Source organism: Chanos chanos, chromosome 2 (assembly GCF_902362185.1).
Source record: "Chanos chanos chromosome 2, fChaCha1.1, whole genome shotgun sequence".
Taxonomy (NCBI): domain Eukaryota; kingdom Metazoa; phylum Chordata; class Actinopteri; order Gonorynchiformes; family Chanidae; genus Chanos; species Chanos chanos.
This window is the reverse complement of record NC_044496.1, coordinates 38788772-38816171: the sequence shown is the minus strand read 5'-3', so window position 1 is coordinate 38816171 and position 27400 is coordinate 38788772. Positions and strand designations below refer to the sequence as shown.

General features: G+C 41.8%; 3 protein-coding genes across 3 annotated transcripts in view; 2 read left to right on the top strand and 1 right to left on the bottom strand.

Moving 5' to 3' along the window:
• The window catches only part of carmil2 (capping protein regulator and myosin 1 linker 2), a 45538-nt gene extending 34665 nt beyond the window's left edge, over positions 1-10873 (top strand). Inside the window, exons 32-40 of the mRNA XM_030765738.1 lie at positions 2605-2708; positions 2921-3704; positions 4838-4942; positions 5445-5481; positions 6934-7005; positions 7643-7999; positions 9093-9200; positions 9620-9724; positions 10574-10873. Of these exons, the coding sequence (XP_030621598.1) occupies positions 2605-2708; positions 2921-3704; positions 4838-4942; positions 5445-5481; positions 6934-7005; positions 7643-7999; positions 9093-9200; positions 9620-9724; positions 10574-10791 (1890 nt within the window). The 3' untranslated portion in view covers positions 10792-10873. The remainder of the gene's footprint in view (positions 1-2604; positions 2709-2920; positions 3705-4837; positions 4943-5444; positions 5482-6933; positions 7006-7642; positions 8000-9092; positions 9201-9619; positions 9725-10573) is intronic.
• A 1440-nt stretch (positions 10874-12313) lies between these two features.
• On the bottom strand, positions 12314-16121 carry tmem170a (transmembrane protein 170A). Its single transcript, XM_030766054.1, has 3 exons — positions 15867-16121; positions 14819-14989; positions 12314-14414 (listed from the first exon to the last, which is right to left on the bottom strand). Exons 1-3 carry the CDS (start codon positions 15994-15996, stop codon positions 14284-14286), a joined length of 432 nt encoding a protein of 143 aa, XP_030621914.1. The 5' UTR covers positions 15997-16121; the 3' UTR covers positions 12314-14283.
• A 692-nt stretch (positions 16122-16813) lies between these two features.
• The window catches only part of cfdp1 (craniofacial development protein 1), a 27830-nt gene continuing 17243 nt past the window's right edge, over positions 16814-27400 (top strand). The window contains exons 1-5 of the mRNA XM_030766475.1: positions 16814-16951; positions 17684-17825; positions 18236-18464; positions 19032-19162; positions 20501-20638. Of these exons, the coding sequence (XP_030622335.1) occupies positions 16882-16951; positions 17684-17825; positions 18236-18464; positions 19032-19162; positions 20501-20638 (710 nt within the window). The 5' untranslated portion in view covers positions 16814-16881. The remainder of the gene's footprint in view (positions 16952-17683; positions 17826-18235; positions 18465-19031; positions 19163-20500; positions 20639-27400) is intronic.

Sequence of the window (27400 nt, the reverse complement as noted above, 5' to 3'; positions counted from 1 at the left end):
ATGACAGCAGCAAACAGAGGATTCAGTCTGTTTCAAATGACGAGTCGTCTGAATCAAGCCCTGTCAGACCCCAGTATGATACTCTGGCTATGGTTCATTACATCCAACAGACTGACCAGTGCCTGGTGTTCATCTATAGATGTTGGTATGTCATGTGATCGTCTTTAGAGTGTTTTTTTGTGTTTTGTTTTGTTTTTGCCTTGGTTGATCATTTGACACTTGTGTACTTTCACTTTCAGTCTGTGTGACAGTGTGGGCAGTCAGATAGCCCTGTGAGTAAAGCAGTGTGAGACTGAAATGTGAGCTAGACAGTGTCAGTGAGATAGTACTGAGAGTAAGACAGTACTGAGAGTATGACAGTGTGGTCAGTAAGACAGTGTTGTGAGTGAAAGAGTATGAGATGGCAGTGTGAGTGAGACAGTTTGACACAGCACTGCGAGTGAGACAGTGTGGTTAGTGAGGCAGTAGAAAGAGAGAGACAGTATGAGATAGTACTGTGAGCGAGACAGTTTGGTCAGTACTGTGAGTGAGACAGTGTGTGGTCACTGAGACAGTCCTGTGTGTGCGACAGTCTGAAGCAGTGCTGTTAGTGAGACAGTGTGGTCAGTTAGACAGTACTGTGAGTGAGAGGCTACTGTGAGTGAGGTCAGTGATGATCATGGAAGCACACGTCCCTGTGGTGCCAATATGAGTATTCATTTTGTATATGTGTATTGCACAAGGGAGTGTGTGTGTGTGTGTGCGTGCGTGTGAGTGTGTATGCGTGTCTGTATTGGATTAGGAGGGGGGATATGTATGTGGGAAACACCCTCTCGTGCGGCATGCTGTTTTTTCTCTCTCTCTCTTTCTCTCCCTCTTTCTCTTGCTGTCTTTCTTTCTCCCTCTCTTTCCCTCCTTTTTCTCTCTGTGTCTCTCTTTTTGAAGACGTGATGGTGAGGTGATGAGGATTGTAGTGTTGTGATTGGTGGAGAGGCGTTAAATGATTTATAATCCGTTTCTCATGCAGCTCCGTGCTGCATTAGCATACGATTGCTCTAGCTCTGCAGTGGGCTCCCCTGCTTTCTGTACCCATCATGTCCTTAGGCCACACAGATCAGCAGCAGCAAAAACACACACACCAGCCTGCTCATGCCTGTGTCTATCTGTTTGTGTAGTCTGCAAATGTGTGTATTTAATAGTTAAGGAACTAGCCAAGGCTCGATTTAGAAGTCTCATATGGAGAGAAAATGAGTCCTCGACGACCGAGAAGCTTTTCTCTTTTTATGAGTTTGCTCATATTCATGCTCTGACTATAAACTTTATGAATATATGAAATGAATGATTTTTATTTTCTGTTTACGTTGACTGCACACTTATCCATGATTATGATCCATTTTAATATCTACCAAATACCTTACATGCTGTATTTGTCAAATTAGAGTTCTCATTTATTTCATATTTCATGTTTATTAACGGTTTCTGACTACAGTTCGACTAAACTACAGTTCTGTGTGTCATATTTGACATGTTTGAAAGAGACTGTAATCATGACAATAATAAAATCATTTCCTATTCAACAATATCCAGTATTCAACAGCGTTTTTTCCACAAGTGTACATATTTTTTTCTGGACATCTTCATTTAGTTGACAGTGCTGTCCTCAAAGGGGACAAGTCATCCTCTGTCTTTGTACCCCCTGCTGTCTTCAGGGGCTAGTGCCAGTAAGATTCTGTTTGATAAACCAGTTAGACCCCCGTATTTATTTTTAAACCTCTCTGAAAAGCTAATTGTTCCCACTGTCGGTATTGTTTTACATGTAAAGACAGCATGATGTCTACTAATTGTTCCAAATTAACAATTAGCTCCATGCCAGAATTGCCTTCTCCCATACCACCAAATCTTGTCTTCTGTTTCAACTGTCATAGCTACATGACACATACACCAATCATCAGAGATGAGCAATCAGCAATCATGCTCTCCCTCTCTCTTCTCTCTCTCTCTCTCTCTCTCTCTCCTGTTTGTGCTTATTTGACGACAGACTGGGTAGAGGGTGTGTCCGAGAGGTTGTAATTGCATTATAAGACAGGGGGGGTTGGAGGGTGGGAGGGTGGGGTGGGGGCAGAGAAAGAGAGGAGGAGAGAGAGAGAGTGAGAGAGGGTTGGGTTTGGCTGTCTCCTGGGATTCCTTAGACAGATGTGCCTGCAGACAGAGTCACAGCAAAGCAAACCTCATAGGCCCCTTATCACATATACTCACAGTCATGTCATTCCCTTGATTTACCTCGCTCTCTTTCCATTCAATGGCCTCTATATGCGATAGATTATAAATAGATACCGGGAAAGCTCCACATGCCTTTTCAAGGTGTCAGGTTGTGTAAGTCAAAGTATATTTACAGCCTACGTAAACCATTTGCAATAATGATATTACTAGGAGCTAAGAGCTATCTTCTGGTTTTGAGCTCGCTGGCTACACCTTTTTGTGACAAACTGACACTGGAGATGATATATATGATATATATATATATATGGGGTTCTTCTAGCTCTAAGTTTTAGAAACTATTATTGATCAAATATTCGTGTGTGTGTGTGTGTGTGTGTGTCTGTGTGTGTTTGTGTGTGCATGTAGGAGCAGGCAGCTGAGAGCGAGAATGAAGCCAATGAGAACATGGGCAGGGTGGACGAGGGGGTAGAGGAGTTCTTCACCAAGAAGATCATTCCTGATGACCCCCTGTGAGTATCTGAATGGACACACACACACATATATACACATACACCCTCACTAACACACTCCTCCTTAATATTAATCAAACATTAGAGTATACTGTCTATAAATCAAATCATCTTAATGCGTCTTTATCTCACTAACTAATAAAACAATGTGTTTACTGGTTGTCAAAAGACTACGTTTCCCATCATGCCCTTTTGCCTCTCCTCACCTTCAGAAAGCACCAGAGAGAGGAACCCCTCATTAAAGCACAACCTGCAGAACCCACGTGTGTCACATCCACCCCTCCCACCACATCTACCACAACTGTTCCCCCTGCAACTGCCCCTTCCCGAAATATTAAGAAGAAGTTTGGTGACTTCTTCGCCTTTAAAAAGGTGCGTGCTGGCCGAGGGCCAAAAGGTGAAGGTGCCCCAGAGGGCAAGGTAAAAAAGACTTCTATAGCAGATCTCATCCGGCCACTGAGGGAGGCAGCACGGGCAGAGAAAGAAAGAGAGAAAGAGAGGGAAAGGGAGAGAGAGAGGGAGCGTGAGAAGGAGAAAGAGAGAGAGAGGGAGAAAGAGAAATTAGAGGAGGAGAATGTCGCTAAAATGGTCACAACTACAACCCCCACCATCACAGAAACAACCACCACCCAAGCCGTGACAATAGTAACAGTTGAAGACAAAATAGCTCCCAGAATTCCCTCACCCACACCTACACCAACTCCCTCCGCTGCCCCTGCCTCCACCCCAACCCCGCCTGCATCCTCGCCCACCATAACTGAAGAGGCCCCAGAATTGACCCCTGGTGCACCCACCCCTACCCCCACACCTGTCCTAGCCCCCACAGTGTCCCCCTCAGAACGGGAGAAGAGCCGGACCTTGGAGAAAAGCCGCACGCCAGATGGAGAGAGGAGGCCAAAGCCCACACGCCGTTCCCTCAGAGAGGGCAAATCACAGTCCCTCATCCTGCTGACAGGCCTGGAACCAGAGGAGGGTGGTGCCACCACACATGCTAAGGTAAGACAGGAGTGTATGTGTGTGTGTGTGCCTCTGCGTGTGTGTGAGTGTGACTGAGTGTGTGGTCAAAAGTGTATGTGAACTTTTGATGTAAAGTGATGATAATGGTTGTTTAATTTCTCTGTGGTTGTGTAAAGACTGTTTCTTGATGAGTTGAAGTGTAATAATGTTGGTGCATATGGTATAAGAGTAACTGTACTGAGGAGGTGAAAGTTTTGTAATGAGGTGGTTAAGGCTTTTCTGTGAGCAACTGGTAATGTCTGGTTGGTGCTTTTAAGTGCTAGGTTCGCACAGGACCACCTCTTGCTCTCAAGCCCTCGAAATCCTGCTGGTATTCATATTTGCATCCTCATCAAGGCCTGATTTCTTCCAACAAAATGCTGCTCAGAAAATTCTTCACATATTGTGGTCGGTAGAGGGAAAAACAGCTGGACAGCTATGTTGAGAGGCCAGAGATGAGTGACTCTGAGAGATGTCTTTGTCAGAGTGGCTTTGCATTAAACAGTGAGTGGTTACTGTTTGAGTGTGTGTGTGTGTGTGTGTGTGTTGGATCTCTATAAGCTTTGTGGGAGGAATGAGTTCCTCTGTGATTTTGGTGTTAGTGTTTCATAACCATGCTTTTATAAGCTTGTTTTGAGAATAGCACGAAGCTGATGGTAGATCTCTGTGTATACAGTCAGGATGATGTTTTTGTAGGTAAAAGTCTTGTCTTTGGATTCTTCAAAAGTAGACTGAGGTTAATGGAACTTCAGTGCCTTTCCGAGAGATTTTGGCTGACAATGAACTTTATTAACTGTGGATAATTGATGTTGGAGGAGATGTTGAAAAGCTTCTCAAAGTTCCATCTTCTTTCTTAAAAAAGCTCAAATTTGTAAGAAGCTCCAGCTCATTGTATAGAGACTCCTGTGGAGCACAGCTAATATAATTAGCAAACTAGTGAGCCGTTGGCTTAAGCCTGAATGTTCACCTCTTATCACTCCAAGCTTTCATTTGCCTTTGAGTACTTGCACAGTCATTCAGCGGGAAAAAAAACCTTTCAAACCTGCTGAGGCACCACACACACACACACACACACACACACACACACCACAGCCTCTCTAGTTAATAATGGTTGCTGCTGCTTTGTTTTTCAGAAACATGTGTCTGAGAGCTCCACCAGCTTTGAGCAACGACTCCATGTGATGTTGCACCGCATGGGGGTCACTAAAACACCTCCCTCTGACTCCCAAAAGAGCCAGGTTAGTGTGTGTGTGAGTGTGTGTGCGTGTCTGTGGTTGGAAGGGTGCAAAAAGTACCAAGCAATTCAGACCAACTCAGGCCATTCATAAGATGCTGTTATTGAAAGAACTGAATGAAGATAGAGAGATGACTGGTAGGGTGTTTAATGGTCATATCTGTTTAGTGAAGTGTTGACTGGTGAGGTGTGATATTTATTCCCATAGACAGAAATGCCTTTCAGTAGTTATTATGTCCAGCTCTTTATGCAGCTGGGAAATGTTTGACCTGTCTAAAGCCCTTTTAAAATTTATTTTTAGACATTGTGATCATAAATAATTTACTTCTATTGGATTCCCCTGTTGCATAATTACCTCAGCTGAAGGGGAAAAAAAACCCCACCAGCTGAGCTAATCCACAGTATCAAAACCATCACTTCATCTGCACAAGGTGAAAGAGTGCTTCGTTCACATAGGATTATTCATGAACACGCTTTTCAATTAAATCTGTTTTATCCTCTTACAGAATAAGGATGAGGAGCTGAGGAAGGCCAACTCAGAAGGTAAGACACCCTTCTCTCTCTCTCTCTCTCTCTCTCTCTCTCTTTCTCTTTCTCCTTTTCTCTGCTGCGAGGCCTGTAGTTGCTGCCTCATCATCACTGTGTAGCATGTATTGCATAGCTTTGGTAACTGGAGCTTTTGCCGCATTCGTAGTTGTGCTGCATTTGCAGAAATCTGTAGTCACAGTGAGCTCATGAAGTTCTGTCTGAGGTAAAATAATAAAATGAGCTGTTCTTCCTACGAGCTTTACATTTGGGACCCAGTGGTGGGAGGGCAGCGGCTGCAGATCCTGCTAATTACAACGCTGTCAGTGATTATAGATTTGTTGAAAATACTTTTTGTTGAAGAAAAAAATGTGTGAATGCCCACATATTTTTGTCTGCCTCTCTCATAATATGTAACGTTCTTGACATAACTGTCCATGGTTGGTCGCAGAAAGTTGTGTCCTCAAATATATTAGACTTGTTTTATTAGATCCTCAGATATAAGTCTGCTTGTGTTAGATAAAGAGATAAATCAGGATAAACTGATATTTTGGGGGAAATGTGCTGTAGAAAGACTTCTGTCAGCCAAGTCAAACCCCTCAGCAACTTCTGGGCCTTAGAGGTCAAGCCTGCCATCAAGCAAGTGTGATGTTCAACAAGTGTTGGCTTCCTTCTAAGAGAGTCTGTGTGTGTGTATGTGTGCGTGCGTGTGTGTGTGGTTTAATAATAAGGGAACTATAATATGTTTGGTTTTGTGTGCGTGAGTGTTTGTATGTGTATAGTATTGTCAGAGAACTGACATTGATATTATGATATTTGGTGTGATCATCAGTCAGAGGGCATTTGCATGCCCTGCAGAGCTGCTGATTTTCATTCAGACGTTCAAGTCCACCTTTTGTTCACATTTTTATCTATTGTTGAAATGATAGCACACAGTTTGACAGGCAGAATAATAATCTTTTTTAATGGTCTTGACATAGAACTATCTTAAAAATGGTCATGTCTGGCACATTGATTACCTCAGACATCATTACTGGAAATGAATGTCAGAGGAGAACTGTCATCTTTCTCTTCAACTTTAATAAGACACAGCCGTTCTGCTGGATATTAGTTTTTTGGTTAATGGTACTGATGACAAAAAAAAGGAAAATACTGAAAAAAATGACATGGCATGATACTGAAATCTAATTTTAGTCAGTTTAGGAAATGCCAAGAAACTCAGAGGATACACTGGACATGGATCAAATATCCTGCAGAACCCTGCTTCTGTCCCAGTCCGCAGAGAACAGAAGAACAGATAAGGTCCAAATTGAATCAGCATTTTTTAAACCCTGCTGAAATCTGCAAACAGGGTGCTGTACCAGTCTTCTCGTAGCTCTGATCTTAGATATGTTACTGCTTTATCAGGGGTACAAAATTTACAAGTGGCATCTGAATTGCAGCCCACAAAGTCTTGCTCTTATCTTGTAGGTGCAATACTGGACAGCAAACCTGAACCACCCCCCACCTTCATGAAACCTCGCACCATGTCCACCTCATCAGGTAATCACTCAGTGACACTTTATGATACATCAGTAGATTAGCATTTGTTAAATTTAAATCCAATTCTGTGAGTGCACAAATATTTGGAAATTAATCTGCTTTAGTCTTCACTAATCTGGTGAATGTACAACAGATTAATGTCCATATAAAATATTGTTTTATTTTATTATGTACACAGCACAGAGACAACAATTTAACAGCATTTCATTCATAATGTAGGAACTGGAAAACATTTCATTGTATGTTTGTAGTGGAGTTAAACTATGTTCCCTTTTCCTGAGCAGATCAGCTAGGTCTTTAGTTGGTATGGTTAGGGCAAGAAATGAGAGAATTGGAGAGTTGAGGGTGTTCAACTAACAAACAGAGATAATAGTGTTTGTGTCCCTGACTTTATTTCCCCACCCACATCTTCAAAGACCAACAAATACAGTACATACTTTCATTTTTACAGTAAAAATGTCAAGAAATGTAAAGTTGTCATTGACAAAAGCAATACTATTCATCGTATTACTCTTTCCACTAGAACAGGGTGATATGTCATTCAGTTACATGTGGGCTCTGATTGGAAAGGACAAGATAACTCTCCTCTCTCTCTCTCTCTCTCTCTCTCTCTCTCTCTCTCTCTCTCTCTCTTCAGACATGAGGCGACCAGTGCGAACAGGTTTGACCGGCCCAGAGGTGCTCCGAGCCGAAAAACCAGCACTTCCAGAGCGCCCGGGCCCACTACCCCCTAAACCTGCCGTCAAACCCATTCTACTCCCACCCACCGACAGCCCTGCAGCCCCCAGGACAACAACACCAACCCCTAAAAAGCCAAGCCCTTCCCAGGAGGCCCCGCCAATGGTCCCAGAGAGTGGAGCGCCTCCACAGCCCCAACAGAAGGAAGCCCCAACCCCTTCGCCCCGAAAAGAGACCCCGCCCGCCCCATCACCACGCAGGGGAATTAGCACAGACGCCAGGGAGCGCTCGGAGAGAGCACAATCAGTCACTGAAGGTATACAGCCCTTCCAGAAACGTCTACATGGGTTTATGTATGGGTTACCCAAACAAAATACTTACATTTATATTTATGATATTTGCTGATAACAACTAATTATAGCAATGGTGCTACACTGGACACTCTTTGGTGACTGCCTGAGAATAATGGCAAAAATATTTACATTTATGGGTCAAATAATAGAATATATCATACATAATGTAATAAATCAAGTATTTGAATGACTGGAACCAAAATTCTAACAGCCCTGAGTGTGTTGAAGCAATACCAAACAAACAAGAAGTGAGTGTTACAGAGTCTTCAACAAATCTGCCATTTATCCTATTAATTAAGGAAGCAAGTTCACAAGGAAAGGGAGCACTCAAGAGAATTGGAACAGGGCCCAGTTACTCAAATACTTATTTGATCCAGGTGGTTAGTTACGTTTGAGAATTCACCTGTTTAATGTACTATGGTTCAGTGCTTTAAATCAAATACATCTTGACAAAAAGTGAAATCTCTCTCGCTCTCTCCTTCTCTGTCACTAATTCACTTTGGGACCACTCCATTCTATTAGTTTTTAAACAGATTTATAAAATTGTAGAAAAGCATCCAAAGTACTTAGACTGATCTCTGTTTTCATACAATAGCTTATTTCATGGTTGATCTCAACGCTCTCGGAGAGTTGAGCCCTTTTATAGAGCCGAGCTAAAGACAATTATATTACCTCAGATCCGATCAATCACGTAATTCAATGCTTTTGAGTCAGACGTCGCTAATGGACATTGGCGAAAATGTTTGTTGTCTTTGAGTGTCTATTCAACATACTCTATGAATTATGGGCTGTCTTTATATCGTCTTGGTACAGCCCTTCTCTCAGTGAACGTATTTGTGTTTCAAATGGGTGTGGTCAGGAGTGGACATGGAGGGTGGACAGGCCCTCTATTTCATCCCTTGACTTATCAAAATTGTCACCAATCTCATTTTGTTTATCCGGTCCACACTGATATGTGATACATGAGCCGTATCTGTCATTTTTGCGTCTAGCCATGTGACTTACAATAGCTGTGAATTTTAATTTGGAAATGAACACTGTACCTCTCCCCTACAGAGACCCTCCCAAAACCACGGCCCAGGATGAAACCCTCCCCTCAGCGTCGCGCTGTCTCCGTCCATGAGGAGTCCCTACTCCAGCACGCTGCTCTGCTCCATCCTGAGGGTGAGCTCCATCTCCAGCACACACACACATATAATGACTTCACCCTTTCTCCTGCACCACCTTATCGCTACACTTTGCTACTGTGTTACACTGATAGGAAAGTACATTAAGGTTTGGATTCAGAAACCTCATGAGTCATTGTGTCACTCTGCTGATTCCCCAATGGGCTATTATTAAAATGCTCTTGTTATTACAGGCTCTTGTTATAGACTTTGATATGAGTTTTTGGTGTAACTCTGAAATTGAATTTCTAACAGTACAAACTGATTCATTTTCCATGAGAGAAAATCTATTTTCCATGACTAAACAATCTTCCAGTAAAATGCTTTCGCAGCAGGGAGACTTTCCTAAAAATGAGATCTATTTTAAATGTTTTATTTATGCTCTTTTATGGTTTTCTCTCCCCTTTGTAAAACCAGAGCTGAAGGCTGTGTTACCACGGATACAGAGGTCCCCTGTGCGGAAGAAGGCGAACCTGGGGGAACTGCCATCCTGCTCGGAGGACTTACCCGAGGCAGAAGGAGGTGAGTTCACCTTGGAGGAGCGTGTTAGTTCAGTGAGGATGATCGGTCACAGCCATCTAACATAAACCGGCTTTACATTCAGCCTTAATGGGTAATGATTTCCCATTGTAACAGAAGATCTTAACACTAAGACTAGATCATATCCATATCACCTATATCTCTTATGACATTATTCATCCGACTGAGTCATTAGAGTGACAAAATACGATGGTGGGAGGAAAAGGCCCAGGATGAGTCTTCTGTTCTGCTTAAGTTGAATTATTTGAAAACGGGATATTTGGTGAGATGTAAACTCAAGTTTAGGGTGAGTGTCTATAAGCGATATCTATAAATAGTTTTGATGCGCGGGTAACAGTCTCTCATCCTCTCTTTGTCTTTCTTTGTTTTCCCCAATCGACCGTTTGTGAGCGTCATCGCTTGCTTGTAATAGTCATGTATTAGCAATTCTACCTGAGCACCACTCATGCATCATCAGCTTGTAAATGAACTGATGCGTGTATCAAATTTCCGTCACTGCAATCTGGAAACAAAAAGCCTTCAGTTAAAGGTCTACTGCAGACTAATTCATTTTCCAATTAATCACGTGATAGGGCATATAGACCAGACTCATTTTTCCCCACAGTGCAATTAACATGACAGATGATTAAAACAAAACGATGCAGCACAATACCAATAATGCGCACAGTCGGCATTTGCCACACAGTGGGGATCCACATTAACATGCAAACATTATGTTCTAGACTTCTGTCATTTTTGAAAAAAAATCTTATTTAAGTGTCTTGAATAGAATTCTGTTGTTATCTCGTGTATTGCTCTAATAATCTGCACTGTTTTTGCCATGTCTTGCAGCTAAGAGAGATGAGGAGAAGAAAAGCAGTGGACAAGCCGATGGGTTGGACAGCACTATAGTCAACGAGAGCCAATCAGGGCACAGCCCAGCAGGGCCCAGCTCTGAGGAAGAGACCAGCAAGGAAGGGGGGGAAACAGTCTCAGAGCAGCACACAGCGCAGGGAGAAACATCACACCAAAGAACTGAACCCCCCTTACCTGAGACAAACGTGGACTGACCCCTGCGCAAAATCTATTTTCTATCATGTCTAACTTTGCCTTGCACGCCAGATTATGTACAAAAGAATGACTTATGAACAAAGAAAAAAAAACATTTTAAAAAAGAGTAAATCAATACCTATACTTGTTAATAATTATTAAAAGGTGAATTCAGTTGTGTCATCAAGGGGTCCTGTTGTTGTTGCTTGGTTTGGCTGTGTTAATCTTGCCTCGTTATTCCATACAGTGAAGAAATACCAAAGGTGTACCTTCCACAAGTTTGCAAATGAAGCTAACAGCACCATCACCTGGACACACTTGTAATTACGCGGAGGCTTTCAGGATTTTATTTTTACGATGGGTGGGGTGGATTCTTCTATTCATCTGTAAAAATGTCAAATGCGTTTTTCACATCACATTTGATAAGCATATTATATGTCAGCAAGAATTAGGTTGTTACTGCAATTCAAAATCAATTTAATTTCACCGGAACAACAAAAGAAAAAAAAAACAAGAGCTGACAAGCTGTGTATGTCTACCCTACCCCCCCCCCCCCCCCCCCCCCAACCAGTTCTGCATTATCACACAAAGTGACAACTGGTCCAAAATGATCTTTCACATAGCAAGGCCTGTGATAAACAGCAGTAGAGTCACATACCCAATAACTGTTCAGTGGTCATTCCTGTGGATCATTACTGTAAGTTAACATGACTCTGTGATTAAATACATTTCTGTCGACAGTTCTGACATCCTACATAAGAAAAAAAAAACCAACAGGCTTCATAATCCCAGGCTCTTAAAATGCGAATGATTTAAATAGTTGTGAGGGACTGAAGAATTGTTTTTTGTTAATGTAATATTATGTCTGTATACATTATTTGGTTTCGTAAGGTACATTCATTGTCTCTCTATTAAAATGTCAACAGCTTGCCAAGAGCTTTTCTTTGGCCAGAACGCAGCCAAGCCTGGTGGAGCGGCTGAGCCAGCAGGCTGTGATACACAGCTCTGTGTAGCAGCTCCTTGGTAACACTGCATCACTCTCTGAACCAAGCAAATACAGCGATACTGCAGAGTTGGCTGGTAGTAGCATACAAGAGAGCCATCTGTGTGTGTGTGTGTGTGTGTGTGTGTGTGTGTGTGTTTGGGGGGAGAGATAAAGAGAGAGTAGAAGCAGAAGGCAGATCATCCTGCAGACGAGGACCATCCACAGCAGGGAAGGTTTTATGTGTTCTCAATCTCTAGTTCAAACACAAAACAACGTATGTGATGTGGAGAGTGCTGCATTTTAGCATCATAAAAAAATAACTTGTTTAACTAAAGATATTCAAAAATGCCAACGATAACTGAGGCACTATTAATAACAATATAAATAAATCATGAAAGCAGCCAATTTAAGTTGAGTATTGGAGCAGTTTGAACCTTCCATTTATAAACATTAATCAAAAGTACAAATGTATGTAATCTGAACCATTTTATTACATGAAAATATTAACAATTGGCACTTAATGTACAGTAGTAAAACCAAACTTGCCCTGCAAAAAAATCACCTCAAATACTTTGTGTTAAATGGAGAAGTACAAAAACAAAGTGATCAAGGACAAACGGAGAGAATAACCAACATCAGCGTGCTCAGGAGGATAACACAGTCTTTTTAGAAAAATAAATACATTTTTGTAATCAGATACTACACGCCCAGAGAAGCAAAGCATTGCTTTTGTGTGTTCACCCACTTGTACATGTTACAGTCTCAGCCAGTGTAGAGCTCCATTCACAAAAAATGACCAGTGTTAGCAAGACAGCAAGCCAGGTCACAGAAGCTGAGAAATAATCTTTTGGGAAAAGCCAAACCAAAATAAAATACTACTTTGTGAGGCAATGTGACATATTTCTTACTCTTTAATGCTCCATTAGAGGAAAACAATTTGTTTAGCATACATTGCGTGTTGGAGGTGGTAAAATTCTCCTCTTGGTTGGTATTAGATCCTTTAAACCTGTCCTGCATACAGACCAAAGCCACCATCTTCTTCTCATACTGGGTATGATTTGAGATGACATAATCCAAAGCAGTCAAACAAACTGTGAAATCAGGCCTCATGACACAACACCCCAGGACAAATTTAGAGAACTTCATCGATAGACAGCACATCTTTTGCTTTTCCCGTGGTGTACGTTACTTTGTGGGCAGTTCAATGAACTGGGCTTTATTTCCCAAATCATTTATGCATGTTATGATTAAAGTGATTTGATTCCTTAAGGAAAAGTTTTTTTTTAAAAAAATGACAGTCTCAAACCTAAAATAGCTGTACATTTATGTTAAAATTTCTTTGGTAAAAGTTTAAGAAAATTCTACCAGGGATTTCACTGAAATCTGATTCACATTCATGTAGGCATTAAGAAATGAAATTGCCTTATTATTTCATGGGCATATTAACATCATATTAATAATATATTACACTTACCTATACACAAATAACAAAATAAAGGCCAAATCTCAGAGGAAAACTTTGAAAATACAAACTCTTATGATTAGAAAGGTAAAAAATGTGCCCATAAAGAAAAAAAGGGGGAAAAAAGGCTAAGCAACTTAAACTAGATAATCCTACATGGATGTTTTTGAAAACTCCACAGATTAGACTCCAACGCTCTTTGACCCAAAAGAACATGAATAACCACCTGTATGAGTTTTACACTGTTTGTTTCACTCAGCTGAAAGAAAAAAACATCTCCTAGCGTTGTTCAACACCAATGACAGCTAAAATCAAACCTGTAGCGTAAACAAATATAAAGTCTGGAAGATAAATAAAGAGGATTTGTGTTTAAGAAAAACATATAGACTTTGGCCAAGCAGATTCATTTGCACTATGCACAGCAAAAGTGAATATATACAGTTCTGTTCATCTCCATATGTTTCTTAAAGGAGGAGCTGGAATGGGTTTCAGTATATACATAAAATTGCATTAATCTCTGGCTCAAACCAGGCCAGACTGTGTGAAAGGTACATTTCTCTTCAGTACTAGTTCCATTATGCTGAGTTTGTACTATAAACATCACACATCTCAGTGGAGTCACAGGCAGATTTTGGGTAGGTGTGGTACCAACTGTACTTAACCATGTATCTTACTGGGCTTGTTGGTGATAACTGTGTTCAAAAGCTTTCATGGATTTCTGCATCACTTTCTTTCACATTCTGGAATGTTCCAGCCGTATAAAAAGCTTATGTGTGCAATCTCTCTAACTGCCCTCGTAAAGAAAGGCCAGTTCTGATTTCAAGGCAGCTTGTCCGTGCCTTTTCTACTGCCACAGCACATAAAGACACTGTGTATGTGATCACTCACCGAGGACACTCAAGTCTGCCTGAAAACCATCAACTTGGGGGGAAAAAAAAAACAAAACAAAAGAAACTTTGCTCTGCTGTTTTTATGTGGAAAGTAAGGCCTCCGTTAATTTGCATATGACAGTCTGGTGCTGATCTGTCGTTCTGATCTGCGTGGCAGTGAGCCGCAGTCTGAATGCTACAGCGTAGCGAGAACTCTGAGGAAAGAGATGATGAGGACGCAGAAGGACTGACCCACACCAAACACCAAGGCCTCCAAAGAGATCATCCTCTTCCCTGCTGCTTTATAAACCCCTGCTATCGCCGCACCTGCAAACAACCAAACTCAATTATCAGTGTCCTGTTCAATCCTATTGTGAAGGATTAAAATGTGTAAACAAATGCAGTAGTTGTTGTATATGTGTAGAGTTACAATTTGTGTTACTGATGAATCTTAATAATTAATAATTATTAATTAGCCTAGTTAATGAATATAATCCCTGCACATTGCAACACAAGAAATTATGGACCGCTCTTACGCTGTCTGAGTTACAGACTGACAGTTAAATGACACAAACCCAGCTAAAATTGGCTGCCTGTAAAGCTCTGGGCAGTATCCTGATTTGAAATGCGCATGCAAAGTTTGAACTGGCTATAATAATAGCGCAGCAAAACTGTGTGTAATAACAACAAGACCAACACAGATGTCAAACTGAAGTTAAGCGGTCACATACTGGTGAGAACACCCCCAAACATTGGGCCCACAATACCCATCAGCAGGATGGCAATGGGCAGGAAGCGGGCCACTTTATGGTGTCGCAGTGTGGCCAGGGCAAGCAGAGCAGCTGGTAAATGGAACATCAATGATGACACGACAGCCCATAAGAAAACACCATACCACATCTCTGAGAGAGAGAAAGAGAGAGGAAAATTAGTAATAAAATCAATGCTATTTGGACATAAGCCTGGACTGCTGCAAGCCTGTACCTTCTACAGAGTAACTAAATAGGCAGGTAGTTTATTCAGGCGAGCAAAACTTCTGTTATTCCAACGCAGTAAACGGTACCATCAAACTAGCATTTAGACATTGCACTGTATGGTTCGATAACAGCCATTCTATGTAATCTAAATAAAACGAACCAGTCGTAATTCACTTCATAACACAAAAGATTAGTCAACACGTTGCATGAACATTTCTCACACTCCATTAGTGTGTGTGTGTGTCACGAGCCCCAAGTACACGCAGGCGCAGTCATTAATCTAGACACTAATCCCTCCCTTTACATACCACTCACTATTAAGAGTAGATTTGCTTATTATTTTCTCACAAAGAGATTATACGATCTTGTGAAGAATTAGTAAATATGAACTATATTCCCTACAGTGAGGTGCCTCGGTTGCTATTCATAAAAACAAACCATTCTAGCAAAACGAGCCACTTTTGGCCACATCCTGCTAACCAGCCACCTTGTTTTTGTCATCACCACAGACAGACTTTCAACCAAACCGTTTGCGAAAGACATGGGTGTTAAGTTGTAAGCGAACTTAACAACACAAAATCACCACATAAGATTAAAAATGAGCAATTTTATCAATTACGACAGGCAGTATTAGCTACAGAGCCAGAAACAAGTCAAGTGTTCAACTGGCTAACAAAGCAAGCTAAAGAGAATTCAAACAATAATGATATCGCCCGTGTTCTATCTAACAAGCTACAACAAATCCTGAAACACAAATGAGACGGTTGAAGAAGTGCCCTCTTTCTGTACGTGTCAAACTCACCAGAGAAGTCACACAGGTACACAGATGAGGTGTCGTTCCTCCCGCAATTGGTACCATTTTTTCTTGGAACCAAATTCAAACTGAGAATTTGCTGCACAAACCCTATCTCGGGGACAGACTCGCTCTGCATTTCTTCTCCAAAGGGCACCAAGTCCTCGAATATCCCCAAAACACCATTAGAAAACCTGTGTATGTTCGACAGGCTTTTGGTTGGTGGTTAATTCTTAGCAAATGGCTAGGTGGCTACGCTAGCTGCACTTCATAAACACAAACTTCCAGGTTTGACGTCACATCGTCCGGTCGCTGTTTTATTAGCATTACCAGATCGGTAGCTGAGAAAAAAATCTGTCAGTGATTTTTTTTTTTAGTTTTATGACGGATGACGTCTCTCCTACCCCGAAAACGCACTACGCGAGAGGAATAAAATATCATTTTATTTATTCTGGTGAGACTTTAAATGAAATATGAATTGAAGTTTGCTTATGTTTATTACATTTGTTCTGGGTCGATTATGTATTTCCTGCTGCCTATCTGTAAAAGAGAAGAAACACTTGTTTTATTTTGACCTTGTGTTGCTGCTGCGTCCTTTCTCCACAGTCGATTAGCAGACACTAAACAGGGATATAAATTATAAAATGGGACATTACTGTCTGTTACTTTAAGAGCGTTTAATGTGGGGATTATAGTATTTTTCCCTGTGCGCTTGCCGTACAAGAAGGTACAACAAGACACGCCCACAATTGTGGCTCGCGTATATGTGAAATTGTAGAACGTAATGATAGACACATCATAACAGAAACACACACTTAGGTTAAAGAAGATACTGCACTGATCAGTGAACTAGAAGCGCTGTACCTGCAGGAGCTGTACCTCGAGGAAGCTCACTGAGCACGCAATACATCACATCCCACGCTAGTTAGCTAGGTAGCATAGCTACGTGTAGTCAACCGCCGCTAGTTACCATAATATTTCTTGTACAATTTTGCTTTTATTATACCCCTCCAGTGGACAAAACATGATGAACTACTCAGATTACGACTCAGATGATTATTCTTCAAATGAAGATGAAGACTATGTACCATCTGGTGAGTTATAGCCTGCTAACTGACCAGCTCCCGGCTCCGCGCACCAATGGAAATATGTATTGCTATCCTAGGTCAAACGTAGCGAGCCGCCTAGCTAGCTAGCTAGCTTATTACTAAAGCCGACAAATGAGGAATGGCATGCACGTTATTTTTTGTCTACATTATTCTTTATTTTGCACGCCAAGCAAACGTTTCTCATATCTCTCTTTCCGTTCACTATTTTATGAAGTAGCTCATAGGCACCCGGAAGTTTGATATGATGGTTTGGAAGGCGCCGTATAACATTACCATGTAATGTAACTTCTATGCACAATGCTGTACTGCAGTACCTCAAAGACAGCGTGTCTTTGTTTACATGCCAAGGCAGTCTGAGAAATGTCCAAAAGCCTGTGACTGTAGTCTGGATGTAATAATGTTAAGAAATTCTCCACATTATGCTGTCATCCCAAACACATTAACTACTATTAAATATTTCTCAGCAGTTAAATTTATATTTTAGTTGCATGAAACTGTCGGTCATATCTGTTGTATAATTTCAGAAACGCTTTAACATGAACATTAAAACTAAAGATGACAGTTACTTGGATTAAATGGATGTGCACTCTAACAGAGAACCCATAAAAGCCGCCTTCTCCCCGTTCGCTTTGTTATGTAAAGGTTTCAAAGTTAGTCGTAAAGTTAGTGCTTGTCCCTCCAATCAATTCTCATCTGACTCATGTCATCGTTCTTCAGACGATAACCTCAGTGAGGATGATCTGAATGAGTGTGAGAAAGAGGATGCCCTGGAGAATGTGGATTGTCAGAGTGAAGAGAAGTCAGATAATGCAAAGAAGAAAAAGAAGAAAGTGAGGACAAGTAAAGGCGTTGGCATGAGGTACGGATATGAGGGAGAAGATTTAGTTGTTTATAAATCCGATTACTGTCCTGGTAGTGTAAAACAGACCTGAATGAAACTTTTTGAAGTTTTAAATGACAGAGGCCTATTCCAGTGCTTTTATACTGTTGCTTTTGGTTGTTCTTTGTATCTAAAGTTACTGAATTTTTTTTACTGGATTGGATGTGCTGAAACAATGCCAAACATGCATCATATGAGTTCCCTTTAGAGGCCTTGTCATAATTTCACTCTTCCAGTCAGTTAAGACCAGTCACCAATAGACCACAAAGAATATCACAAAGAAATACAGCATTGATGAGTGTCAGGGCAGACTTAGTCATTCCAAATACGGCAAACATGTATTTATCTGATGTGTTCTATGCTGACACGATATTACACATCTCTCCAAGGAAACGGAAAAAAGGAGGACTGAAACTTGAGGAGGGGGCAGAGGAGGACAAGGAGAAGAAAGAGAGAGATGAAGATGATGCAAAAGAGGAAGGCTGTGTGTCAGTGTCAAAAGAGGCGGACGAAGAGGTTAAAAGGAAGAAAGAAGAAGATCTTTGGGCTAGTTTTCTGAGTGATGTGGGTCGGAGACCCAAAGCAACCGCAGCTCCTTCAACCACAGCATCTCAGGAGGTACCAGTCAGTCAAAGCTGTTCTAATAGACATTGTACCTTAAAAGAGTCTGTTTCCTTTTGAGAGTCTCAGATACTCTTAAATCAGTATATCAGTAAGCAGATAGTGCTTTAATGAAGAAACACCCTAATAATGCTGTGGTACGGTTTGCATGGCTTTGCTGAAACTCTGAAATTGTTTATCTGAATAAGAATGTTATTATGAGGATATGAAATTATTATTATTGTTATCATTATTATGAATTTTCAAGCTGTTTGTTTGCCATATTTTACTGCTTAAAATGCACAGAAGTGTTTAGATGCCTTTGATTTAACCATAGAAATTTTGTGACTTGGCCAGTTTGAAATTCTCAGTTTTTATGTATGAAAAGGCTCCACATGGTCAAAAATGAATTGATTGTGATTTGTGTGCAATTTATGAGTGTAAATATACAACTTACTATGTCTTGCACTGATGGTTATTTGTTTAGATAATTACTCTGGAATAACAAATTTTCAAATTTGTTTTATGTTTTTTGTCTGACAGTTGACACATTTGAATACTGATTCTTATGTTTCTTGTTTTTAGGCCACTTCCACCGCTAGCTCAGATGAGCCCAGCAAAGCCCCTTTAGAAGTTCAGCAAGATGCCCTGAAACCTAAAGAATCCTCCAAAATCACTATAACTAAAGTGTTTGACTTTGCAGGGGAGGAAGTTCGGTAAGCCTTCCCGCTTGTTGTGGTACCTTAAATGACCACTAGATGGCAGAATAGCACTACCAATTAAAAACCAAGCTCTTCACTGGTCTCTGTACATTCTGATACCCGTGTAAGGTACACTAACACCCTATACAGAGTTGTCTGTGTATATATTATGTTTAGGTGGTTGTTGTTTTGTGCTAAACTGTACATTTGTTTGGTTAACTCACTTCTAGTTTTTTAAATATCTCCTAAGAATATTCATAGATATAGGATTACAACAGACAGGTGTCTGTACAGTTTATATATATGTGCAGATTGAAGTGTCTCACTGGATTGGAACATTTGTTTGCAGGCAATGATGTTGCCTCTGTGAAACACAGGCCTTTGTGTGGTTTTGTTTGTAATGCTTGAAATGTCATCAGCCACGTGGTACAGCAGGGAGAGTGCAAACAGAGTAAAGGGGCACTAAGACAATGTGATGTAAGAGGGAAAAAACAGAGAAAAAAATAGTAGACAAATGAACAAACACAAAGAAATTCCTGTTGTCTGTGTGTGTGTTTATGTGTGTGTGTGTTTGTGTGTGTTTGTGTGTGTGTGTGTGTGTGTGTGTGTGTAGCTTGTAGGTTGCATAGGACAAAGTTTGTTCAGAGAGAGTGCTTATCTGTTTGAAAAGTTGATTGTATACAGTGAGAGGAGAAAGGGATGGACAGTTCTCGCTAATAACTGCAGTACTGTGATTTGCATATGTTTATTGAGGTGGAATAAAAGTATGTGTGTGTTTGATTAAAGCCGTGTGTGTATGAGTCAGGACATTGTGACACACATATATGAATTTAATTTTGTGCGTGACTAGTTTCCACAAAGCTTAAAATCACTGCCTTTTCTGCAGCATTAAAGAGTCAGGATTCTGTAGATGTGGCACATTTTTAGTCAAGTTTCTATCAACAGTTACTTCACATTTCATTCAGGGTTTGAATAATTGGTTGACATTGATAAGTAATTGAATGATTTGACAGATTCTGGCTTGTGTGTCATACTTAGATAAATATCTAAGCAAATACATGTGTGTGTGTGTGTGTTTTTCTTTTCTGAACTTTGTCTAGAACTTAGCTCCATCAACATTTATTTCGCCCAAATTCTGGGAACCTATTAAGAGTCAACTGCTATACAAGTCTAATGTTGATTTATTGACTCATTTCATTTTGATATATTGGCATTTCAGCTGTTCTCCAGCATACAGAAGTGTTTCATTTGAGATGCGGCACATTGGCTGTTTTGGTTTTTAATGGGGACTGTGGGGGGGATAGGAATGAGACAGTTGAATTTGAATTCCTAATTACGTGTCTCCCTCCTCAGGGTTACCAAAGAGGTGGACACTGATTCCCGGGAGGCCCAGAGCTTTTTAAAAAAAGAGGAGAGGGCTGCGGAGAAACAGGAGAAGACGGACGTCTCTCCCAAACCAGAGCTACCCCAATCTCTCACCCCTGGACCCAGGTACAGCTCTAACAGTAACAACAGTTCTCTCAAAACCACACTGTTACCCCATCAGCGTGTGGGTACTTCTTCTACATATTCGTGTAAAGGCTCAAAGACACAGTCGGCTATTAAAGACTGTATGAATACTCATACTAGACCCATGTTGTAGATATGACTTAGCAAGCCCACTTTAGCTAAGATGGATTAAAATCGTATTATGCATATGTTTGTGATTTTACTCCATTTTCTCCCAGTTGTGGGAGATTTGCATAAGTTTATGTCATGAGTTATCCTTTCGAATGGTAATCAGTTCAGTTACTGAGTTGTTCTAACACATGCTTCTTCTGACACAGCAGAAGACAATCACTGTGTCTTTCTCACACCAAGAGTTGTGTTGAGCAGACATGCAACATAACACGCTTGGATGGGAGTGGTATTTGCTGAACCCTAATACATTCAGTATTCCATTCACTAGGGTTTTATTTTTAGAATTCAGGATAAAATATGTTACAGAGAATTCATTAGTTACAGTAAACGCGGTACAGTAACATAAGGTTACAGTAATATACAGTTTTATGGTCTCTTTTCTGCTCCCAGCTCTTAGCCAATATTGTTGTACAATCAGAGAAATCGACTTCAATTTGCACCAAATCTGCTCTCGAGGATCAGATAAAACATTACGGGAAAATGACTAGTGTTTCTTTCAGGCTAAAGCTTAATGATCTTGATGGGCTGTCCTGGTCTCCTGGTTACCTGTGAGTGTAGATGAAAAGGCAAGGGGGTCTCTGTGACTTCTGACCAATGTCTGCTGTGGCAGATACCCACATCACATCATTATCAGACCAGATTACCTTTTTCTACTTCACACACCGAAACAGTGCATGAGTGTGTGTGTGTGTGTGTGTGTGTGTGTGTGTGTGTGTGTACGTGTGAGACATGGGGGTAATCCGCACAGGACTCTCCATTGATTTCTGACAGCTATTACAGCAGGCCTTTGATCTTCTCATTCAGCCGTCTGTGCAACAGAGAAACCAGCAGTGGGATTGGTGTGTGTGTGTGTGTGTGTGTGTGTGTGTTTTGATGCATTGTGTTCATGGGATGTGCACTGTTCAGTGTTTGTTTGTCTGAGGACAGATGAGTTTTGCAGGTTTGTGTTTGTGTAAAGACACTAGATGCATGTGTTTTTTTAATGAGTGTGCCTGTATGTGTGTGTGCGTGTTTAGATGGGTGTTTGTCATTATTCAGCTATGACAGCAGCAGCTGCCTCTGTCTTTCTCTCTTTCTCTCTCTCTCTCTTTCTCTCTCTCTCTCTCTCTCTCTCTCTCTCTCTTTCTCTCCCTCTCCCTCTCCTTTTCCCGCTCTTTGCAGCATGAAACCACCCTCCCTCTGTTGTTATGGTGTTTCATTGCAGATGGATTGAACAGCGCACCTTTTCCTTTACAACACAGGGCTTTGGGATGCACAGGAAGCGATCTTTTCCCTCACAGGAAGTAGAGTGTATCCTGGGGAGGGTTTCCGCTGGTGCAGATGAGGCCAGACTGGGCTTCCCTTACAGAGACAGGAAAAACAGACCATACCCATCCCTGCTCATCCCCATAGATCCCAGCCGCTATTCCTGTCAGGACTACAAAAGCACTTTAAAACACGCCTCAGGGCCACAACAAACTCTGATTATTTTAGTGTCAGTCTCCCGCACTGCTGACATACCGTTGCGCTAGAGAACGCCGCGCTCGGTGTCCGTCTCTCCTTTTCACAGAGTTCTCAATTGAGCTTTCAACCCAAACCGAGCACAGGAAAAAGAGCTATACAGACACAAGACGGGGGGATCGTGTTCTCCCTTCTTTTCGCGTACCTGTTTGTATCTCTCTCTTTTTCTTTCTCTCAGTCCCCCCTCCTCCTTCTCTTCTTTTCCTTCTCTCTTGTCCCGTGTGATTTGAGGCTAGCAGTGGAAGACCTGAGTCAGCACTGAGAGATGCCTGAATATCTCTTAAAGGCAAAGTCTCTATGCTCTTTCACTTAGGAGATCCCCTGACTGCACCTTTAAGGCCAAAACTGCTGACCGCCCTTACAGCACAGCGAGAGGGGGAGTAATCCTCTCTCTCTCTCTCTCTCTCTCTCTCTCTCTCTCTGTTTTTCATTCTTTCCCGCTGCTTTCCCCCCCGGACTTATTCATCCTTAATCCCTCTCTTACTTTATCATTCTTCTACTACTCTAGGGTACAGACGTCAGCTTATTTAAACGAAAAGCTGCGATTAGGTAGCCTTCCATAATTGATTACAGTAATGTGTGCATTACAAACACACACACGCACACACTGCGTCTTCCCTTGCCTGATAAAGCCCAGCTCTCTGTCTTTTTTTCTGTAATGGTATACTGCATGAAAAAGGGTGTGGGGGTGCTTGGGTGGTACAGTGTTAAATTACAATGAGGTCATGAGCTTGGAAAAGGGGTCCAATCCTAGAAAACATAAATAAAGAAGAATAGGACAGGGGCGTGTTGTTTTCTGGCCATTCTCTCCCAGAGGCCACCGAGCGACACTTGTTGTTGGTGTGCGTCTGTGCTCAGTGGGCCAGTGGCACTGCATTGCGTAATGGCCTGCAGAGGCTAAGTGCTATCGATTAGAGAGCCAATGAGATTTAAAGCTGCTTGTTTGGGGGTCTCTGCTGATTGGTTGATTGATTGCTTTTTGTCTGTATGCTGTTACCTCATCACTTAAATGCACTGACATTGAAACTGACCGCACAAACGTGCACACACACACACACGCGCGCGCGCATGCACAAGAGAGAAGATTGTGAGAATCACTTAAACTACTCATTGCAAGACACACACACGTACGTACGTACGCGCACACACACACACACACACACACACACACACACACACATGCAGGGTATCTGTCTCTTGCTCTCTGGAGAGTTAAGTGTTTACTCCAGTTGGGGGTCAGGTGAAGGTCATGTGATTATCAGGCAGATAGGAGGATGGGATAAAGAGATTTAAGTTTTAAAGGGTACGAATAAGCCGTTCTTTGCTTTTCATCACATTTTGGAAGGTTTGTCCCATCCATTGTATACTGCTTGTCCTCCAATCCACTCATACCATGACGCATGAGATTCAGATAAACAGAAACATTAAAATGTAGCCAGTCTTTCCTCCTCTGATTTGATTTTCTGCAGGTTTGGAGACCCACAGTCGTGGGCACACACATGTGCAAAGAGGTGGATGAACAATTTAAAGGAAAGTTATGCAAGAGCCCTGCATTTGTGTGTGTGAGAGAGAGTGAGAGAGAGGGGTAATGTGTGTTGCGTATGTGTGTGTACCTACTCCCCTTCACTTAAGCTAATGATTTCCATATGCCTGCTAGAAATCATAGGCCTATTTTTTTCTAATTATAGAGGCTCATTTAAGGGGGGGGGGGGTCTAAAAATAAACCTGGACTTTATTATTAGAGCTGAAGAGAAAGGCACTCATATATCAACTTCTTTCCTCTCACAGAAGCCAAACAGAACACATGTGGTTACACGTTTTCATCTGGTTTTTTTTCCCCAAAGAGACAGAGAGAGAGACAGAGAGAGAGAGAGAGGAGTTTGAGACCGGGTGCTCTAGAATGTTCTCAAATGTGCCTGTGCACACTGGGAGCTGTCCTCACACAACTCCGGTTTCTCTGACACATTTAGGGCCTTTGTGTGAAGAGAGCCTGTCTTATGCTTGCATTTTATTAATGAATATTTAAATGGAAGGGGGCAGGGGACAGAAGCTGAGGTGCATAGACTCATAAGGCAGGGGAGAGAGAGAGAGTGTGTTGAAAATAGATATAGACTGCTGTCCTCTGATCTTACTCAAAGTTTAACACGGATTCTGCGTTGTAGGAGTTTATGTTGGACTGAAAGCCCCCCCCCCCCCCCTTTTTTTTTATTTTTTAATGCTCTGTGTATTCACTGCTGATTCAGTCCAATGCCATTTTTAAACAGATGAGCCCATTCCCAAACCTCAACTCTGAGATATTTAAAAGGCATTGCGTAAGTCGAGCTTTAGTTTCCATTTATTACAGTGAACCCCCATTCCTTTCTCTCTCTCTCTCTCTCCCTCGCTCTCTCTCTCTCTCCCTCCCTGTCTCCCTCTCTCATATGGAAGACCCAGGAACAGAGATCAGAGGTGGTAGAGGTTAAGTGAGGTCAGATGTATGTATGTGCGTGTGTGAAAGATGGTGAATGAAGCAGAAATGAGAGTTGATGACTCTGATGGGTGAGGCATTGCTCTGTGTGTGTGTGTGTGTGTGTGTGTGTTTGTAAGCCTGTCTGTAGCAATAATTGCGTCAGTCGTTGAGGTCCTTTTCTCTGGAGTATATAGCCAGAGCCATCGATGTATCATCAAAGCTTCATTTTAGCTTCATTGACCAGAGAGACGCTGATGGAAGGACGCTGTAATGTTCATCACTACAAACAGTGAAATTACAGTGGATGCTCTCGCTCGCTCGCTCTCTCTCACTCTCACTCTCTCTCTCTCTTTCAAGGCTATTCACACATACCTTATTACAGCACATACAGTGAAATGGATTTCATATTTTCATTCACAAAGCCGTATACACTTGCTATCACCACTTGGCTGAATTGAGTCTCCTTCATGTCTCTCCAGATGAAACCAGGGCAGTGTACCTGAGGCATTTAAACATGTACCGTGACCTAAAATAGATCCTTAAGTGGGCAGCTCTTAGAAACACTGTGTGTGTGTGTTCTCTGCCAGCACAGAGGCTGATCCTGTAGTATTTCAATATTTCTTTACGTTATGTAAAAACAGAAAAGGGAAAGGGAGATTTTGGGAGGCAGGAGGGACTCTCTTACAGTTACCCAATATCCTGTCAACCAGACAAGCCTGTATGAGACAGAAAACTGTCGTGTACCAAACATTTCTGTACGCATCCTCCCTGTGTGCCTTTTTCTTTTTCCTGAGTCAATAGGGATAAATCTGTCAGTCACTGCATGGCCTGTTCAAACAATAGTGTGAAATGTGGACTGATTGACTGGAGAGGGGAAATTACTTGGTTCCCTTAAGGTTGTGCAGCTGTGTTCCCTCAATGGATTGAGAGGTTTTAGGCAAAATTAGGGTGATGTACCCACTATTAAGATGTCTCTGAAATGGAGAGAGAGAGAGAGAGAGAGAAAAATCTGCATCCTGTCATTTTTGGGGTCGTACCAAAGCTCCACTTGATCCCACATTTGATGGTGCCCTCTGCGTTTCCCTTGAGATGCAGAGAGCTCTTTCTCACAGGAAGGAAACTGGGCCCATCAGACACAAAATGGCTCCCAGTGATTATAGAAACTCACTCTTATCTGCTTTACATATTTCAAACAGGAACAGTTTGGGTATCCTTGTGTTGTGTGAACTGAAAAACTTTCTAGTTATTTATTTGGAAAGTTTACAATGTTGCTGGCACTGTGTGTGTGTGTGTGTGTGTGTGTGTGTGTGTGTGAGAGAGAGAGAGAGAGAGAGAGAGAGAGAGAGAGAGAGGTATCTGTCACACTGTCATTCACTGAAAAATGTGTTGTGTCAAAGCTACAAAATGTTGCCAAACTCTCTCTCTGTGAAAACCAGCATCTCCTCAGTACTGGACATCCGCTGAGCAGCACCTTTGTGTTCTAACTCAACTTGAAACCACTGATTTATATCCACACATTACCAAGGCCTTGTTTAGCTCAACACGGTATGTTAAAACAAAGCTAGATTCAAAGAAAATCCTGGGTGTGTGTTGGATATGGAGATATTGTCATTTGTGGCTGTAGGGATCATTGTGCAGGGTCTGGAGTGACCTCGACAGGGGAGCTGTCATTGGTGGAGACCCACTGGAGCCAGGTGACTCTGTATAGCTTAACAAACTGTGATGCAATGTGCTAGAACAGGAGGGATGACAGCACACACACACACACACACACACACAGACACACATATACTTACATCCCCCACACAGAATCACACCCTCTCTTTCCCTCTCTCTCTCTCTCTCTCACACACACACACACATATATACTTACACCCCCCACACAGAATCACACCCTCTCCTTCCCTCTCTCTCTCTCACACACACACACACATACACACTCACACCCTCTCTCTCTCTTTCTCACACACACACACACACACACACCAGCAATCACATGCACACACAGTTCTGACAGGTAGCTTTGGCTGTAAGGAGCGAGGACTGCTGGGTATTCTATATGATGAAGACTGAGAAGGATGAACGGGAGGGAACACAGAGTGAGAGCGAAAAAGAACAAAAAAAAAGAGAAGAAATAGAGAACAGGGTGATGAGATTGGCAGGTATGGCAGGAGATGGGTTGCAGAAAGAGATTTGTCTCTGAGGGTGGGAGGAGGAAAGCGTGGAGGGAGAGAGAGAGAGAGAGGAGATGTGATAGAGTGAAATATGTGAGAGGGAAACAAAAGTGAGATTGAGGCTCTTAAGAACGTTTTGCAGGCTGTTGTTCGTAAGTGGGTTTCCGGAAAAACCCACGTCCCCGCCGACCAGTCAACAATGTGTTGAGTGTATATGTTTAAGTTTGTGTGCACGTATATAGTCACACGCTTGCTCTTTTCCATGACAAACACATCTCTGTAGATTAACTTTGTTATCTTTTATTTCCTCATATTATGTTCATAGTGTACTTGCCGCAGTCGTCTGCTTAATAGACTCGTCTGCAGCCTGGTGTCTTCTACCATCTTTAAGAGAAGCTTGAGTTATTAAAAGAAATTTCCACCGTCTTGCCATTTTACTGTGTGTAATTA

Bases quoted from the DNA above. Each gene is read 5' to 3' on its own strand.
- tmem170a (XM_030766054.1), bottom strand. From the start codon at position 15,996: ATGCAGAGCGAGTCTGTCCCCGAGATAGGGTTTGTGCAGCAAATTCTC. The intron at 14,990-15,866 runs GTGAGTTTGACA...TCTCTCTCTCAG, and splicing joins GTACCTGTGTGACTTCTCTG to AGATGTGGTATGGTGTTTTC. The intron at 14,415-14,818 runs GTATGTGACCGC...GGTTGTTTGCAG, and splicing joins GTTTGGGGGTGTTCTCACCA to GTGCGGCGATAGCAGGGGTT.